General features: G+C 44.0%; 1 protein-coding gene across 1 annotated transcript in view; it reads right to left on the bottom strand.

The window, feature by feature from the left end:
• Positions 1 to 17,300, bottom strand: part of ADARB2 (adenosine deaminase RNA specific B2 (inactive)) — a gene marked incomplete at both ends in the record, with an annotated part of 479,363 nt that overhangs the window by 39,835 nt on the left and 422,228 nt on the right. Inside the window, 2 exons of the mRNA XM_081300315.1 lie at positions 950 to 1,101; positions 4,256 to 4,424. Coding sequence (XP_081156441.1) covers positions 950 to 1,101; positions 4,256 to 4,424 — 321 coding nt within the window. The remainder of the gene's footprint in view (positions 1 to 949; positions 1,102 to 4,255; positions 4,425 to 17,300) is intronic.

Genomic DNA, 17,300 nt, shown 5'->3' with positions numbered 1-17,300 from the left:
TATACTTTTTATGTTTCAGTATCTTTCTTAGATCCCTCTTCAAATACACTTTTTTGTGCATAAAATATTTTATAAATTTTATATTATTTTCATATTTTATTTAGCTGGGATAAAAATGTTAACTGTGATTATATTGGGGTGGTAGGAATACATATATACATATTTAATTTCATTGCCTACATCAGGAGATTCTCCTAGGGCTGCTTCTAGAAAGAGTTTGGAAGAGTATGGCCCAGTCATAGAATTTCGTAATAGCATTTAAGGGTGGAGATGTTAGCCCCGACACTTTTTCTAGAATGGAGCTCCCCGTGTCCTCACAGAGTGGAGCTGTGCCTGTCCTCCAATGCTGAAACACCATGTCCCCACTCTTTGCAGATGAGAGGAGGGGCAAAGGGCATGTGATGCTGTCTGTCCCTCCTCCACTGATGAGAATGGAGGGGCTGGTCCTGCGAAACTATGTAGCTAACCTGGGGCAACCCTTTGGCAGGGCTCACCCCTGACTTTGTTCCCAAAGTGGAACTTTATTCTCCTCAAAGTTGCAAACAAAGGAAAACAGAGCTGGTTTGAATTTGCTTTTCACCCCGTGTAATTCTCATTTGCCTTTTCCTTCATTCCATTTTCCAGTTTGGGACACAGGGACGGTGTGACCTACTAAAATGAAGCAGAGAACTATGGCAATTGAAAAGCTAATTTTAGGCTTCAAACTACTTTTCTGCCAATGATCTGGGCATTTCAGGCAAAGATTTTGCAGGTATGATTATCTAGCTAATTGCAGCTGAATCCTCTTCCAGCTTCCTAGAGCAGTGGCCATCACACACACACACACACACACACACACACACACACACACACACACACAGTGCCCGGGCCAAGGCAGCCTGGGACAGAGTCCAGAAACAGGGGAGCCTGGCGCTGTTTGTTTACAAAAGGCAAATATGTTGTCTCTTACGGTCTGTGGTGATTTCGTAGGGAGAGTTGAGTCTCGCGTCTCCGCAGGGGGACGTGCTCACATAGAGATGGAAGAGAATATTTTCTCGAAGCCTGTAGCCTCCCTCCTTTAAACGCACAAATATCGATCGCTCCGAGTCCTCTCGTCGCTTGCTGGGGACAAGAAGAGGATCTGGGTCATTTATTACAAACCAAACCAGAAATATTCCAGCCAGGCCGAGGAGGCTTTTGTCCTGTTTGGTAGAGTTGCTCCTAATTTTTTTTTCTTCTCCGCACTCCACACTGTGTTTGCTCCTTGCACAGACCCTTCCGAGAGAGGCTGCAGGGAAACCACGTGAAAGCAAACAAGCTGCAGAAATCCCGCCACCCTCACCGTCTTAGCATTTACATTTCAGGTTTATCTTACGCAGAGACAGCGGTCTACAGTTTATAAAGCCCTAATCCTTCGGGTTCACAAAGGCTTCTCTTGGCAATGTCTGGCAAGACTGTAGACTTGTTGGTCCTGATGGGTAACATATGTGAGCATTAAAGGCAGAAAAGGGATTTTAAAAAAGGGGGCTGGAGTTCGGTCCTCAGCAGGGCTAGATAAAAATGCAACCAGGACAGACTCTTCCTGGGGTGCATCTGGACAAATCTAAACTGCTTCATTTTGGAGGAATTCTGGCTTGTTACTCCTGGAAACCTCCCTGGTAGCCTTTAAACTCTAATGTGAGAGGCCCCTGCCTCCGCTGAGGTGGGGAGACCCCAGCCTGGGTGCTGCACCAATGTGGCTGCATTTCTTCTCCTGGATTTTCTTCTCCCTGTTTTCTTGCATCCTCTTTTCTGCCAGTCTGGCTGTTTTCACACGTTATGCCCCATTGGTGATGGATTCTGTGTTGCTGGGCCCTAAGATCTCACAGGCAGCAGAACAGACATTTTCTCCCCAGGAAACCTGGGAGGTGCCTTACCAGCCTTTCTGCTGCTGTGCCTTTTACTCCTTGGCCACCACCCACCCTCCCTCTGCCCAAGTGAGCTCCTCCAGGGATCCTGGGGACCAACATTCCCGGTTTGCCAAGGGGCTCAAACCTCACTCCCTGTAGCTGGCTTTTCATAAGCCATTACTGGTGCCCCCATGCAGGGAAGGGATGGGAGACATTGTCTTTGAGCCCCCACCCTGCAAGCTGGCAGCACAGTGCTGGGCATGCAGCCAACTCCTGGCAGATCTTGGCCTGATTCCCTCCCACTACACCAACTGGAGGAAAGGGTACTTGGAAATATTTCCAACTGAGCAGTTGGATATTCAGGAGAAATCCTTCTCTGCATTTTGAGAGATTTCCAACTCTGTTCCCTTACGTTCAACTCTAGCTGCGCCTGGGCGGGCCTCCTGGAACCGATGGGGCAATATATCAGGCTTCTGCGCACTGCTCAGAGGCTCAGATAAAAATTAATTGAGTGTATTAAGGTATTGCTTTTATTTGAGTCTGTTTGGCATATACTCGGGCCTTTCTTCCCTTTGTGTGGCTGCTGCACATGCTAATGGGCATGATGAGTCACTCACAGAGCCCCCCTGAGATCCCATTATTAGTGGATTTGAGGAACACTGCTTCAAAGGCTACAGAAGGGCAGCTGGAGGATGCAGGGAAGGAACATTCTGGCAAAGAGACCCACAGCCATCAAACCCTGTGACCGAATAGCTCAGTGCAGGCATGCATCCGAGACATGCGCTCTAGTCCACCTGCATCTCTGCTCCTTAATGTGTCTTAGAGAGAGATGCCAGCCCAGGTGACAGTCTGCCTTTTCCTGATGGCTGGAGAAGGCTGTCATGAGAACACTGAAAATTCCAACCTCTGAGCACATTTCTCGGGGTCTCAGTGGCCTCTGTTTCAGAATGCCCTTATTAAAATACACTTGGAGGTGGAGTAATGAGACAGGTAACATCTCAGAACCCATCCTTGGTTACTTTAGTCCCACTACCTGAGGGCAAGGTCTAGAAAACTGAACACATTTGGGAATGTGGGGATGTAGGGTGAAATGAGGCCAAGAGAGGATGGCCTCACCCAGCAGGACAAGGGCTAGAAGGTACTGTGCACCAACATGGGACTGGCCATCTTGTCATATGTAAGAGCTGCTTGCCTGGGACTTGTCCAGTGGAAACTGGAGCCTGTCACTTGGGAAGCAAAATGATAGCCATCTGTGAGCCTAGGTTTGAGAGATAGCCTTGGCCACTCTTACAGAAACCTCGACTCTGTAAGAAATTTCCCTGGCTGAGAAATTTTTAAAATAAGACTGAGCAGGGAGAGGGTGGCGCTGCTTCCCATGGAAATCTTGCCCTGTGGGCCCCATTCAAGGTGGATACAATCTTGTCAAAATTGAGCAGAGAGGCCGCCTCCAAATTGGCACATTTCCATGGCTGAAATGAAAGTTTATCAGACAGCAGGCACATTGATCCAAGTTACCTCACACAGTAAGGGAACGCACCTTCAGTGCAGTCAATGCAGCTATGGGTTTCAGAGAGAGCAATATCTCCCGTCTCCCAAGAGATAGTGAATTCATTCTTTCCCTTTGCCTGCCTGCCTTCCTTCCTTCCTTCCTTCCTTCCTTCCTTCCTTCCTTCCTTCCTTCCTTCCTTCCTTCCTTCCTGTAATGCTCATTCTGGACCTAACTGGAAGCTGGTGGTGGAAAGAGTATTGCTTTCAATTAAAAGCAGTTAAGGGCACATATGAAGCCAGCATTGGGGGGCTCCTCTGTGCTCCTCTAGCTGTCCCTAGAGCTGGATCCTGTCTTCATGCTATTGGCATTTAGAGTCCAAGCATGTCACTGGAGAAACACCTTCACTGAACATGGACTGCACGTGAGATGAAGCCATGACTGTGTCTGTGGCTTTCTGGACTGTAGTGGATCCAAGCCTCATGAAGAAGATTGACTTTTGGGGACACTGTGATGAGCCCCTGCATGTTTTAAAAGAAATAATCAAATGGAATGAGCATGTCCCTGAGTGTGTCCATGTGGGGGCAGCTGTGTGGAGGTATGTGTATATGCAACTTGTAGGCAAACAGGTTTCCTGGGGAGTGGCATGGAGTAATGAGGAGGGGACCTGGTGTTTCAGATCTTGCTGGTGCTCAAAGGGTGCCTCAGGTCTGAATAGAAGGGGACACTTCGTGGAGCACCCTGGGAAGGTGTCTGCCAGGATGAAGGGAGCAGTGTGTTCTGAGCTGGTGTGGGTCCCCCTTCTGTTCCCCTGGCTGCTCACCAGCAGTGGTGTGCCAACACACCCATCAAAGAGCAGCCAGCCCCTGGAGTCCCAGCAGCCATGGCCAGGGCCCCGTACCTCAGGTGCAGCTCCAGCTGTGCATACAGGAAGTGAAGGAAGGCCCTCCTGGCCACGATCTCCGCATGGCAGTCATTGACCACCAGGCCCTGGTCGCTGATGTGCTCGCCACTGATGCACTTGGTGCCCGAGGACAGGACGATGACCTGTGCCTGCCTGGTGTCCAAGCCTGTGGGACACAGAGAGTGGTCAGAACAGCCTGGACTTCATAGGGAGACCTGCTGCAGGTCACTTTGCCCACTGTCCCATAAGCAGCAGCCTCAACGTTTACCAGGCTGGCATGCAGAGAAGCTTTGCTATGTCATGGGGTTTGTGTGAGTGACAGAAGGTGCCTCCTGTGGGATCTCACCTCATCCCTGTGTAGCTTTCAAGCTGCATCCCCGGAAAACAGCTGGAATCACAGTGTTCACTCTGAGATGTCTATTGGCTTCTCAAGCCAAGATCAGCATGGTCACCCTTGAGTTTTTTCCCAAATGGCTGCATGTGAGCTGCTGATAATTTATCTCATGGGAAATGGGAAGCTTGAAGCTCCCCCACTTTCGTGTAGGAGAGTCTTAGGGAAAGATGGGCATGACGGAGTTAGGATGGTGACCTGCCACTAAAGAAGTGACACAGGGCCAGCCCAGTCTGAAGCAGGAGGCAGCTGGGCAGCTGCTGAGACTCCAAGGGAAGAGCAAAGTGCCCACAGCCCTGTGAGCCAATCACCTTCTCTACCCTAGAAATTCTGCCACCTGCCCTGCACTCCATGTCAACAACTGCATCTTCAATCCCAGGTGAGCTAACGGGCATGTGCTATGCTTGGGAGTGGGTGAAGGCAAAGGAAGGGTCCTGAGCCCAGCCCCACCCTGCAGACCCCTCTATTTGTCATGCCCAGGGTGTAGGGGGAGACAAGGTATAAGCCTGAGGCCGGCCTGCCCTTGTTCCTCCTTCCTGTAGGAGAGCATGGCTGCCCCTCAGAACACAGGAGCCAGGTGAGCCGCCGAGCCAGGTCCCCTGTACCTTCCACTCCAAACATGCTCCTCTCTCTAAGTCCTCCAGGGCCTATCCATTTGGTTCTCAGTCCCATGTGCTGTGGAGACACCTGTCTTTCCCATTCTCTGACCTTAACATGGGTTTGCCCTTTAGTTCCGGAAAATTCTAACACTGTTGAAGTCAAGGCCCAGTGGCTTGGAACAATAGGGGGCATGTGGTGGGACAGGAAGCAGCCTGTGGCTTAAGAAAAAAGCAGAACCCGGCTGAGGGGTCACTGCACAGGCCAGCAGGGCTGGGAGGCGTTTGAAGTCCTCCTCCAGCACCACGGCTCACAGGCTGGTGCCCCTGTGTATTTCTGTGCAGAGACAGACATCTCAGCAGCATTGAGGGAACAGCACAGTAGACCGAGAGCTTGTGGCTGCAACAGTCACACACCCAGGTGAGTGCACTTGGTAGCTGCCTGGGGCAGGAGCTTTGTGCTGTACCCATGGCAGATGCCCAGGATCCAGGCTTGGCTCTGACCTCATAGTTTAGGAAAAACACATCTATGTGACATTTTGTACTTCCTGAAACTTATGCCTAAAAACAGTGTTGTAAATCAATAACATCAGGAAAGAGTGAGGTTCCCACTTCTAGACCACACAACTCCCACTTACTAGCCCTGAGAAGCCGGGGCACAGCTGGCAGGCAGCAGGCAGCCGGCAGCCAGACATCCTCTCTTCCCCTTCCCATTTCTGAGAGGCCATGGTCCCTTACCTCCTCCATGGGGTGCACAGGGGCAGGGCCAGCCTCTTGCAGCCCTGAACCATTTTCCTCCTTCCTGGTCTTTTTCAGGAATCACAGTGCAGCTGGTCCTTAGAGCTTAGGAAACCTTGAAAACCAGGCACTTTCATGATTTGGTTTCTAGAACTGTGAAAGGGCTTTCGCCTTGCTTCCTGTCATATGCAACTCACTGAGAGATCCTGATGGCTCTCTGAGAACAGCCAGGGACAAACTCACCAAGTGCCTCAAGTTTTATTACTAGTATCTAAATGCTATTTGTAAGCCATAAGAGCAGAGAGTTTGGAGCTCAGACTTATCAAGGGGCCAATTTTCTTTATCTCCCTGAGTCCTGGGTTCCCACTCACAGAACGTGGTGCTGCCGAGATGCTCCCTTCCCCGCCCCTCGTAGTGGCCTCTTTATTTTCACCTTTTCCCTTGATAGGATCAACTCTCAGGACAGGAGCTGATAATTTGTTTATATTAACATGAAAAAGCATGGGATCCTTCATGATTTCCTTTCCATAGGATAATGTTCATTTCAAATCATAAACAAAGGAAACTTGCCAATGAAATGGTTCTCTGCATTGATCGAAACCCAAAGAACCTTAAAAAACAACATTCAAACTTCGTTTTCTTTAAACTATGATATTGATTACTTTTGTTCAAGACCCTAGAAAACCTCAAGTCAAAGTTGATTCTTTCTCCTGCTCTAATCAATCCCTGTGTGAATGTGTATTTTCTCTTCACTTAGGGTAAATTCCTTGAGGGGAGTAGCTGAAATTTCCACAGAATATTTTAAGAAGGAGCTCCCCAGGAGTATGGGCAATTATATAGATTGCCTGGCACAAACCAGTCAATGTTACTGACTCAAAAACAAATCTGATTTTCCAGGCACTACAACCGCATGTCGAGGGATGGTATCAGGGACACCTATTAGTTCTACCATACACTGAGCAAACCACTGTTGGCTGGGTTCTAGATTCTATGCCGTGAATGGTCAGTGCAGAGTAGTGGTTTAGCAGCTGATTTCTCTGGTAAATGTGAACCATTTTTTTACAAATATGATATGTAAATTGAGGGCACACAGGAGCAGACTTTTCATTTTTAATAAGAATTACTTCCTCCGATGCAAACAGTGCTGAGCATATCAGAAGTTCTTTATATGTTCTTTTTCCTCGGACTTGAAATGTTCTCCTTTGAGAACTCAATTCTAACCCCAGATAACATCTGCCCTCTCCTGCCCTACACACAGTTTGGATCTTCCTTTGTGACATAAGAAGAGAGACAGAAAGGAGGAAAAGGGATGGAGACCAGAGGGGAGAATGAGGAAGAGAGGCAGGGAGGTGCAGGCAAACATCTACTCCCTTGGTTGCTATCAATGGAGGGTTGGCCCACCATATGCATTCAGTGAGCCTCCATGGTGGCTGGTGGAGCAACATACTCCTGCTTCTGGAGCGCTCTGGCAGCTGGGCTAACTGTCTGTCCATCTTCCTTCCCCACTTAACAAGGCTGCCCTGTACACTGTTGCCTCCCACCCATTAATTCATTGCTGTCCTTCTGGTTTCTCTTGGTAATCTCCATTTGTGAAAAGGACTCTGGAGTTGGGTTGGGCCGTCCTTGTCCTGTGTCCCTCTTGGTGGTGGATTTGGCTTCTTGGTGATCTCACAAAGCAACTGGACACGTTAGTCACAGTTATACTGCTTTGATAAAAGCAAAGAATAGAAGTCAACCAAACTCCTGTGTTTTCTTCCCCAGGAAAAGTTTAACAGCAGATGCAATTTGGCTGCTGCCCATACCCTAGGTTCTGGCAGCCTTGTGGCTCAGCCATTCACTGGCTTACCTCTGGCTGTGGGGCCAGAGACAGTGCTGACAATGGTTTGTCAGCAAGGCCTAAAGCTTCTGAGAAGGGGGACCAGCCAGCTGCTCACTCAGGTGTCTGGGTGCTATTTTCTATGTGGACCATTTTAAAGTGTCACATGGACAGTTGTGAAACAGTTAATGAGGAGCCACCTTGATGGAGATATCATTTTGCAGACTCCAGCTTCATTAAAGTATGTGTTCAGAGCAATGGGAAATAACATCTCTAATCATTTCTTCTCGTGTTTCAGTATTCTGATGGGGGGACACACGTAGCCCAACTTAGAAACAGGCAACTCTTTGAGAACAGGTACTGTTACTCTTGAGGTCCTGGCCTGGTTCTCTTCTCTTGATGCCATGGAGATTATAGCTGTAGAAAAAATAAACTGCTTTCCTTTCACTCCATTAATTCTCAACCCTGCTTGACTCCAGGCTCTGTCATCTTCAGTACAATTATGTGGCTCAAGAAATGCATTATTTGCTTATTCACTTTTCATTAACCCCACTTCCTCTGCGCCAGCGCCATGCTAACTGACACAGGAGATACTGGGTATTTAAGACGTGGTCCTATTCTGTGGCATCTACTTAGGGACATGATGCAGAGACAGAAATGTGTACAAAATAAGATATTGTGTGATGAATATCACTTAAGTGCTACACACAGAATGTCACTAGCATTGACACAGAGGCAGACAGACAGAAAGAAGACACACAGAGATTGCTACTTAGATAGATTTTGGAAATTTGGTGTGTCATGTGGTGTAGGAAGAGGCACCTGAGGTGGAGTGAAGACATCATCCAAAGTTGTGGATGGAGAAAGGCACAGGTGTATTTTTGGGGACAATGAAGTCTGTTTTGGTACCAGTGGGAGATTTGTTCAGTGGTGGTGGTTCAGCTTCAAAGTCAGGTAGAAATTAATTACGGAGGTTCGTGAATGCCACCCTGAAGATGTTACATCTCATGCAAAGAGCTTGGGGAGTTGTTACCCAGGACTTTGAGCAGGGCAGTGACATTGTGATCAGTGAGTGGATGAGTGGAGGGAGATGCCATAGTAGCAGATGAGAGAGGCTGTTGCAATGGTTTAGAGTCTGCACATTGTACAATGAGGACTTGGAAATGCGGCAGGGTGGAGGCAGTCAGAGAAAAGACCCTGGGGACTGAAATAATAGAGAGAGGGAGGGAGGGAGGGAGGGAGGGAGAGAGAGAGAGAGAGAGAGAGAGAGAGAGAGAGAGAGAGAGAGAGAGAGAGAGAGAAAACAAATGCTTAAGAATTACAAGTTAAAAATAAAAGCTTGAAAAATTTTTTATTAAGAATGGCCAAATTCAATGCCAACAGTCTTAATTTGGGTGAGAGGATAAGGCAGACATTGCTCATTATTGGTCCCTCAAAGCCCATGGAGGGTGACTTGATGGCACTATCAATTTTATGAGTTGGAAAATAGAACTTGGCAGTGATAGAAAAATAAAAGCAAAAAAGTATTAGGAACAAAGTCTTTATTAACTAGCATTTAAGTAGGTGATTTTTTTTCTTTCACTCTCCCATCCTACAATTCTAGTGTGAAAATATGAAATTTTCATGGGGGGGACCCACAAATATTATAAAGTGCTACGGTACATGCTTATTCCTCAGATAAAGATCATTCCTTTTGTACTGAAATAAGATGATTTTTCTGGTCTTACGAGCATTCGTCTCCATGTGTGAATTAGTGGTTTTTGGAGTAGAAGCATCCTGTTACTACACAGAAATTCATGACATTCTCCTTTCCACATATTGGTTTCCCACATGAAGACCCTTGATTCCCGGGGTGAGGAGCAAATGGTCATTGCAAGGGGACCTCAAAGCTGCACCTCCCCCATGCTTGTAGACGCCATAAATAATGCTTTGTCTAATGTGTCTAAGGCCAGGCTACCTGGAAGCAGAGGCTGAATCTGGGGTTCTTGATTTATTGAGAGAGTCGGGAAAATAGGACAAGTAAAAGAAGAAGCTGGGCAAGAAGGAGGTTTTGAGGAAATCTAGACAGAGGCTGACCTCATTAAAAAAAAAAAAAAAAAACTCTGAAATCTGAAGGATACCACAGAATGGTCCTGCCTTGAGGCAAGGTGGCTGAGAGTTCTATGCTCAGTCCCAGTCTGCTGCTGTGCCATTTCCGGGGGGTTCTGGCTTCTCAATCCAAGGGCATTCTCAGAAGGCACTTGGGCAGCTGGGAAGCAGGCAGGAGGTAGGAAGGAGCCTGGGGTGGTACCCTAGCATGTTAAGATCCTACAAATGACACTGTTCTAGAAAAAAATGTAAATTTGTCTGGAAGCATCTCTCAATATATAGTAATTATTGGCTGTCTCTTTTCTTATAAAATGGCATAAAACTAATATGAGAGTAAAGCAGAACAGCATGAGAAATGATCATGCAAACCAAACATACTGATTTCTAGAAGATATATAGAAAAAGTGATGAGAAGTCCTTCTCCACCCAAGTACCAATCCTAGCTAGTTTTGTAGCTTTCACTGAGCCTTTAAGTGGCAGATGGTTTCAAGGCTATTAACAGTGTTCTGGAGCATATTAAAGTAAGGACGACCTCAGACTGTCGCCATCTAATGCCTGCATCATGGATATTATCCACCTGAGAACACGGGGAAGGAGTAAAAGAAGGCCCTGGGTTAGGAATATAAAAAATCCTAAATAAAATTCTGTCCATCAAACAGCAGAGGAAAACAACAGTACAATATAAGCTTATTCCAGAAATGTGAAAATGGATTACATAAAGAAATAAAATACAAAAATATGATCATAATCACAGACGCTGAAAAGGTATCTGATAAAATTCAACCATGACTTTGGATAAAAACTCAATAAAGTAAAATAAAGGGATTTTTTTTTCCAACATGATTTTACACACACGCGCGCGTGTGCACACACACACACACAGCATCATGCTGGATGGGAAACCCTGGAGGGATTTCTACTACACCCAGGAAAATGCCAAGACCATCACTATAACTCCATTGTGCATCTGCTGAAGCTATTAACCAACATAACAAGGGAAAGAGATTAGAAGAATAGTAATGGGAAAGCAGCGGGTAACGGCAGCATCTTCTGAACACGCTCTGATCATATAGGAGGAAACCTCAGGAGAGCCCAGTTGAAATACTGTTAGAGAGTTCAATAAGGTGATAGAGAACAAAGTTAATATCCAGAAATCAATAGTTTTCATATGTACTCCCAAGAACCAGAGAGGAACTATAAAGGAAAAACAACCCCGTTTACAACAGCAACAAAGTAATAGGAATAAGTTTAACAAGCAATGAGCAAGAACTACGATGAATAAAACTTTAAATCCCTGGAAGGATTCCAATAGTACTTGAACAAACAGGAAGACATGCTACATTCTTAGGCAGGAAGATCTGACACCACGAATTCTTTCCTAATTGATGTATAAGATTAGTGTGACTTCAAAAAAAAGTGATAGTGTTTTGGACCAAGATGCCTGGTTCAAAAGTGTAGCTTTGTTTTATTACTTAATTTTGAACGAGGAAAGCCGGTTTTAAAGTGAAACTCAGAGAATTATGGGAGAACAGGGATCCAGTGGGTCACAAGGTTCACTGGTACTGATACGTGACGTGGACAAGTACGACAAAGAGAAGTCCAGAAATCAGCCCCCACACAAGGAGGAATTTAGAACAGGACAAAGGTGGTAACACCTCAAATCACCAGGGCAAAGAGAGACCACTCAATTCATTCATTTCATAACTCAAGAGCCATTTGAAAAGTAAAATCCAATCTTTATCTTATACCATCACTGGAATGAATGCCAAGGAGAGCAAGATTTAGATGTTTAAAAAAGGGAGAACCACACATGAATCTTTGTAGCAAATTTACTCATAACTTCCTAAACTTGGAAGCAACCAAGGTGCCCTTTAGTGAGTGAATGGAAAAATTAGCTGTGGTCCATCAGGACAATGGAATACTATTCAGCACTAAAGAGAAATGAACTGTCAAGTCACAAAAAGATGTGGCGAAAATTTAAATGCATATTGTTAAGCGTAAGAAGCCAATCTGAAAAGGCCATGCCCTGTATGTTTCTAACTGTATGGTGTTTTTGGAAGAGTGAAACTAGAGAGATAGTGAAAAGCTGAACGGCTGCTGGGGGTCATTGGGGGAGGTATTAACAGGCCCAAACAGAGATTTTGGGGCAGCAAAACTATTACATCAGTGCATGAAATTAGAATGATGGATTATACTTTTGGCCAAACCCCTGTACAACACCAAGAGTGAACCTTAGTGGAAATTATGAACTTCAATTAAAAAAAGATCTATATCTACTAGAAGAAAACGAGGGATAATCTCTTTATAACCTTGATGGGGGGAAAAGGACTTTCTAATCATAACTTAAAATCCCAAAGCAGGAAAATTGTTAAATGCAAATGAAAAAATATTTCTGCATAGGAAAAAAAGTATCTTAAAGGCAGTAAAAAGGCAATTGAGAAAACTAGTAAAAATTGCCATTTATATCACAGACATATCACTATAACTAATATATAAAGGACTTATAGAAATTAAAAAAAATTCCAGTAGAATGATGGGAAAAGGCTAACTAAATAATTTGGAAAAAGAAAATAAGTGATTCTTAAATATGGAAAAAATTCAATTTTGCTGATAAAAAAATTAAATTAAAATGCAGAGAGACACAATTCTTATCTATCAAATTGGTAAGTATCCAAGTGTTTATTAATGTACATTTGGAAAGACAATGGAAAAACTTTTTTAAGTGGTGATCGGGAATGTATATTGAACACATTTGAAGGACAATGTAGCAATATCAATTAGACTTATAAATGGAAATTTATTTTATCCATACATCTGTATATGTATGAAAATGATTTATGTAGACATATGTTTACTGCTGCAATGTTTGTAACAGCAAAATAACAATCTAAGTGTTCATCAATAGGGGATTCATTTATAGCATCTGTATATTGGAACCTTGTGGAACTATGGGTTGAGAAATTCTTCAGTTTATAGAAAAATTCCTAAGATGTGTTGTTAAGTGAAAAAAAATCCTGATGCAGAAAATGTGGTTAATATCCTGTCTTTTGTATTAAAAAAAAAGGAAGATAAGAACATACAGGCATTTCCTCGCACATGTATAAAAAAACTGGAGGGGCACCTGTCAGTCTGGGATTTCATCCTGCAGGTATACCAGTGTTAGCCTGCCATGTCTGGACAGATGCTGGTGGAAGACACAACTCCCCGGTCAGAGACAGAGGATGTTATCCAGTGCAGCAGGCAGCACCAGGAACTTCAGGTTTGATTTGCTACCCCTCCGTTTGCCTGGCCGCACAGGATGCTGCATGGACAGTGGGTTTGAGTGCAGCTGAGGGGATAATGAGCTTTGGAAACTCATGACCTGCTGGGAGGGGTCGGCAAGCATGTCTGCTTCTTTCCCAGATGGAATAGCCTCTCATCCTTCAAAGTTGCTTGCTGCAAAAGCAGCCCTAACAAGTGTTCCAGGGAAGAGTATTCAGGGCCTTAAACACTTGTCATAGCCACAAGAAAGTGTGGTGATGTTAGAGCTGGTGGCTAGTGTCCTCTCTCAATAATATCTGGGAAATATCAGTGATTAGAGTTGTGGGAAGGGGGTGAGGGGGACAGGAACAGGTGGCTTAGGAGATGGATGGAGGGAAAGCTTTACTGTAGGCTTTTTGATACAATACAATACAATAAAATGACAATTAAATAATATCAATAGTAAATTTTCCTTTTCAAAAGTTTGGAGCTTACAACTATGGCAAATAATATATGGTCCAAAGAGATGGCTATAAATAAGCCCTTGTGAATAAAGGGACGACATGCAACTAGAAAGAAGCGTCCCCCTGTGTGAGTGGTAATGTCTTTCCAAGATGAAAGAGGATTTGTCAGAGGACACCTTTTAGCAGCATGAGTCCCCAGTCTACAGAAAAGTTTGCTTTGACTCCAGGTGTCTTACTTTTGAAACACCCCATGGGCCCTTTGTGTGACATATGAGAACCAGTGAGATCCTAAATCTGCTGAGAGACTAGGTTTACAAGGCAGTTAGTGAATATGGGTAGTCCAACTCAGATACTTTCAAACATCTTTATGATGTATGGAGGTAATTTAAATTGGGAAACCCAGGTAAGTCACTTCTAAAAATACTTCAGTTGGGCTCATGAAGAAAAGGTTTTGCAACTTTCCCCCCGTGGGTTGGTCTCGTTACACCTGTCACTCTGAGATGGGGATAAAAACAATGGCTGGATCAGGTGTGGTGGCACATGCCTATAATCCCAGCGCTTGGAAGGCTAAGACAGGAGGATTGGGGGTTCAAAGCCAGCCTCAGCAACAGTGAGGCACTAAGCAACTTAGTGAGACCCTGTCTCTAATAAAAATGCAAAATTGGGCTGGGGATGTGGCTCAGTGGTTGAGTGCCCCTGAGTTCAATCCCCAGTACCAAAAAACCAAACAAACAAATAAACAAACAAAAAACCCCCAAACAAACAAACAAACAAACAAACAAACAAAAAACAATCGTTGTTTTGAAAATAACCCCATCAGTGAATGGGCAAAGGAATTGAACAGACACTTCACAAAAGAAGAAATATGATCAGTCAACAAATATATTAAAAAATGTTCAACATCACTAGCAATTAAAGAAATGCAAATTAAAACTACACTGAGATTTCATCTCACTCCGGTTAGAATGGCAATTATCAAGAATACAAATAACAATAAAAGTTGACGAGGATGTGGGGGAAAAATGTTCACTCATACATTGCTGGTGGGACTGCAAATTGGAAAGCAGTATAGAGATTCCTCAGGAAACTTGGAATGAAACTACCATTTAACCCAGTTTTTCCACTCCTTGGCATATACCCAAAGGACTTAAAATCAGCATACTTATAATGACATGGCCACATCAATGTTATAGCAGTTAAATTTACAAGCTAAACTATGGAACCAAGCTAGGTGCCCTTCAACAGATGAATGTATAAAGAAATGTGGTACATATACGGATGGAATAGTACTCAGCTTTAAAGATGAGTGAAATTATGGCATTTTCTGATAAATAGATGGAACTGGAGAATATCATGCTAAGTGAAATAAGCCAATCCACAAAAACCAAAGGCCACATGTTTTTGCTGATATGCAAATACTGAGTCACAACAGATGAGGTGGAGTGTGTGAGGGATGGGAATGGGAAAGACAGTAGAATGAACCAGACATAACTTTCCTATGTTCATATATGAATACACGACCAGTGAAACTCCACATCATGTACAACAAAAAGAATGGGAAGTTATACTCCATGTGTGTATGACATGTCAAAATACATGTATAACTAAAGAGAAAAAAATAATAAAATAAGGAGTTTTTGAGTACTTGCTATTTTGTGAATGCATTACATCATGCCTGCTATTATTGTCCCCATTTTAGAGGTGATAAAACTGAAGTGTGGGGGTGCTGAGTAACTCATCAGCACTGATAACTGAGGTGTAGAGGGAAGGAGCAAAAAATGACAGATCATGCAATCTTTTGCTGGCGCCAGTGAGCCTTTTTGTAGGGCCATATTCAGAGTGATTGAACCAGCAGTGTATGCTGAACCAGCAGTGTGCACTGGATGAAGTTAGAAAGCAACCAAAACAAACTTGATTTGTTTTTTCTTGCTGATCATTCACATTTATTTTGCTCTCCTCCCCTGGTCAGCTAATATTGATTCTTATGCTTATTTTTTCTCATTGAACAAAGGATGTCTAGTTTTATTAAACATGTTTTACAAGTCAGACACTATGATAACGTTTTTATACTTACTTCCTTTAACGACTAGTTATTTTTATTGTGGTAACAACACTTAAAATGAGATCTATACATGCAACAAATTACTAGGTGCACAGCACAGTATTGTTAACTGAAGCACCATGTTGTACAGTGGATCTCACTTGGCAGCACTGAAACTTTATGCCCCTTGACCAGCAGCTCCTATTTCCCTCCCCTCAGTTCTTGGCAACCACTATTCTACTGTTTCTATTCACTTGACTACTTTAGATTCCATATACAAGTGGAATCCTGACCCAGCTTATTTCACTCTGTGTAATGTCTTCAAAGCTCATCTATGTTATCAAACATGGCATGACTTCCTCCTTTTTAAAGGCTGAATAATATTTCACCGTGTGTATGAACACCATTTCTTTATTCCTCCCTCTGTCCCTCTGTCACCTTGGCGGCTGTGACTTATGCTGCAGTTGGATATGGAGGCTCTTTTCTTTTCTTAGGTAAGAAAGTCCCCTTGACATTGACTGACCTCATCAACTAAAGTGACCGTTTCCATGCAGTGGTCACTTTGGACATTACATAAGCTGAAAACTCCCCCAACTTCTGTTGCTTCCTCACCCCTATTTCCAAGGGTCTGCCATCCTTAGGGACAAACTGGGGGAGGAAGAAGGTGGAAACAGCCTATTTTAGTTTATTTTGTGCTCCTATTACAGAATGCCCCAGAGTGGGCAATTTGTAACAAATATAAATTTATTGTCTCACATTTGTGGAGGGTGGAAAGTTCAAGATCGAGGGGTAGGCATTGGGGAGGGGCGTTTTGCTGCAGCAGAACATGGCAGAAGGGCAAGAGAGAGTGCAAAAGGGGGTGAACCCCCATTCCTGTGACAACAAGCCCCATCCCCAAAGAACAGCCTGAGTCCACTCTTTTTTTTTGCACTTTATTTTTTTATTTATTTTTTTAAATTTTATTTTTTTTATTGTTGGTCGTTCAAAACATTACATAGTTCTTAATATATCATATTTCACAGTTTGATTCAAGTGGGTTATGAACTCCCATTTTTACCCCGTATACAGATTGCTGTATCACATCAGTTACACTTCCATTGATTTACATATTGCCATTCTAGTGTCTGATGTATTCTGCTGTCTATCCTATTCTCTACTATCCCCCTTCCCCTCCCCTCCCCTCCCCTCCCCTTTTCTCTCTCTACCCCCTCTACTGTAAATCATTTCTTCCACTTGTATTATTCTTCTCTTACCCCTCCTTTCCTCTTATATGTAATTTTGTATAACCCTGAGGATCACCTTCCATTTCCATGCGATTTCCCTTCTCACTCCCTTTCCCTCCCACCTCTCGTCCCTGTTTAATGTTAATCTTCTTCTCAAGCTCTTCGTCCCGACCCTGTCCTTGGTTACTCCCCTTATATCTAAAGTAGTCAAGTGAATAGAAACAGTAGAATAGTGGTTGCCAAGAACTGAGGGGAGGGAAATGGGAGCTGCTGGTCAAGGGACATAAAGTTTCAGTGCTGCCAAGTGAGATCTACTGTATAACATGGTGCTTCAGTTAACAATACTGTGCTGTGCAACTAGTAATTTGTTGCATGTATAGATCTCATTTTAAGTGTTGTTACCACAACACTTATCATTTGGCATTTGTTTTTTAAGGATTGGCTA

Source organism: Spermophilus citellus (genome assembly GCF_964194105.1).
Source record: "Spermophilus citellus genome assembly, chromosome: 6".
In the NCBI taxonomy this organism is placed as follows: domain Eukaryota; kingdom Metazoa; phylum Chordata; class Mammalia; order Rodentia; family Sciuridae; genus Spermophilus; species Spermophilus citellus.
Note: the sequence above shows the minus strand (reverse complement) of the source record. Positions and strands in the feature narration are given on the sequence as shown.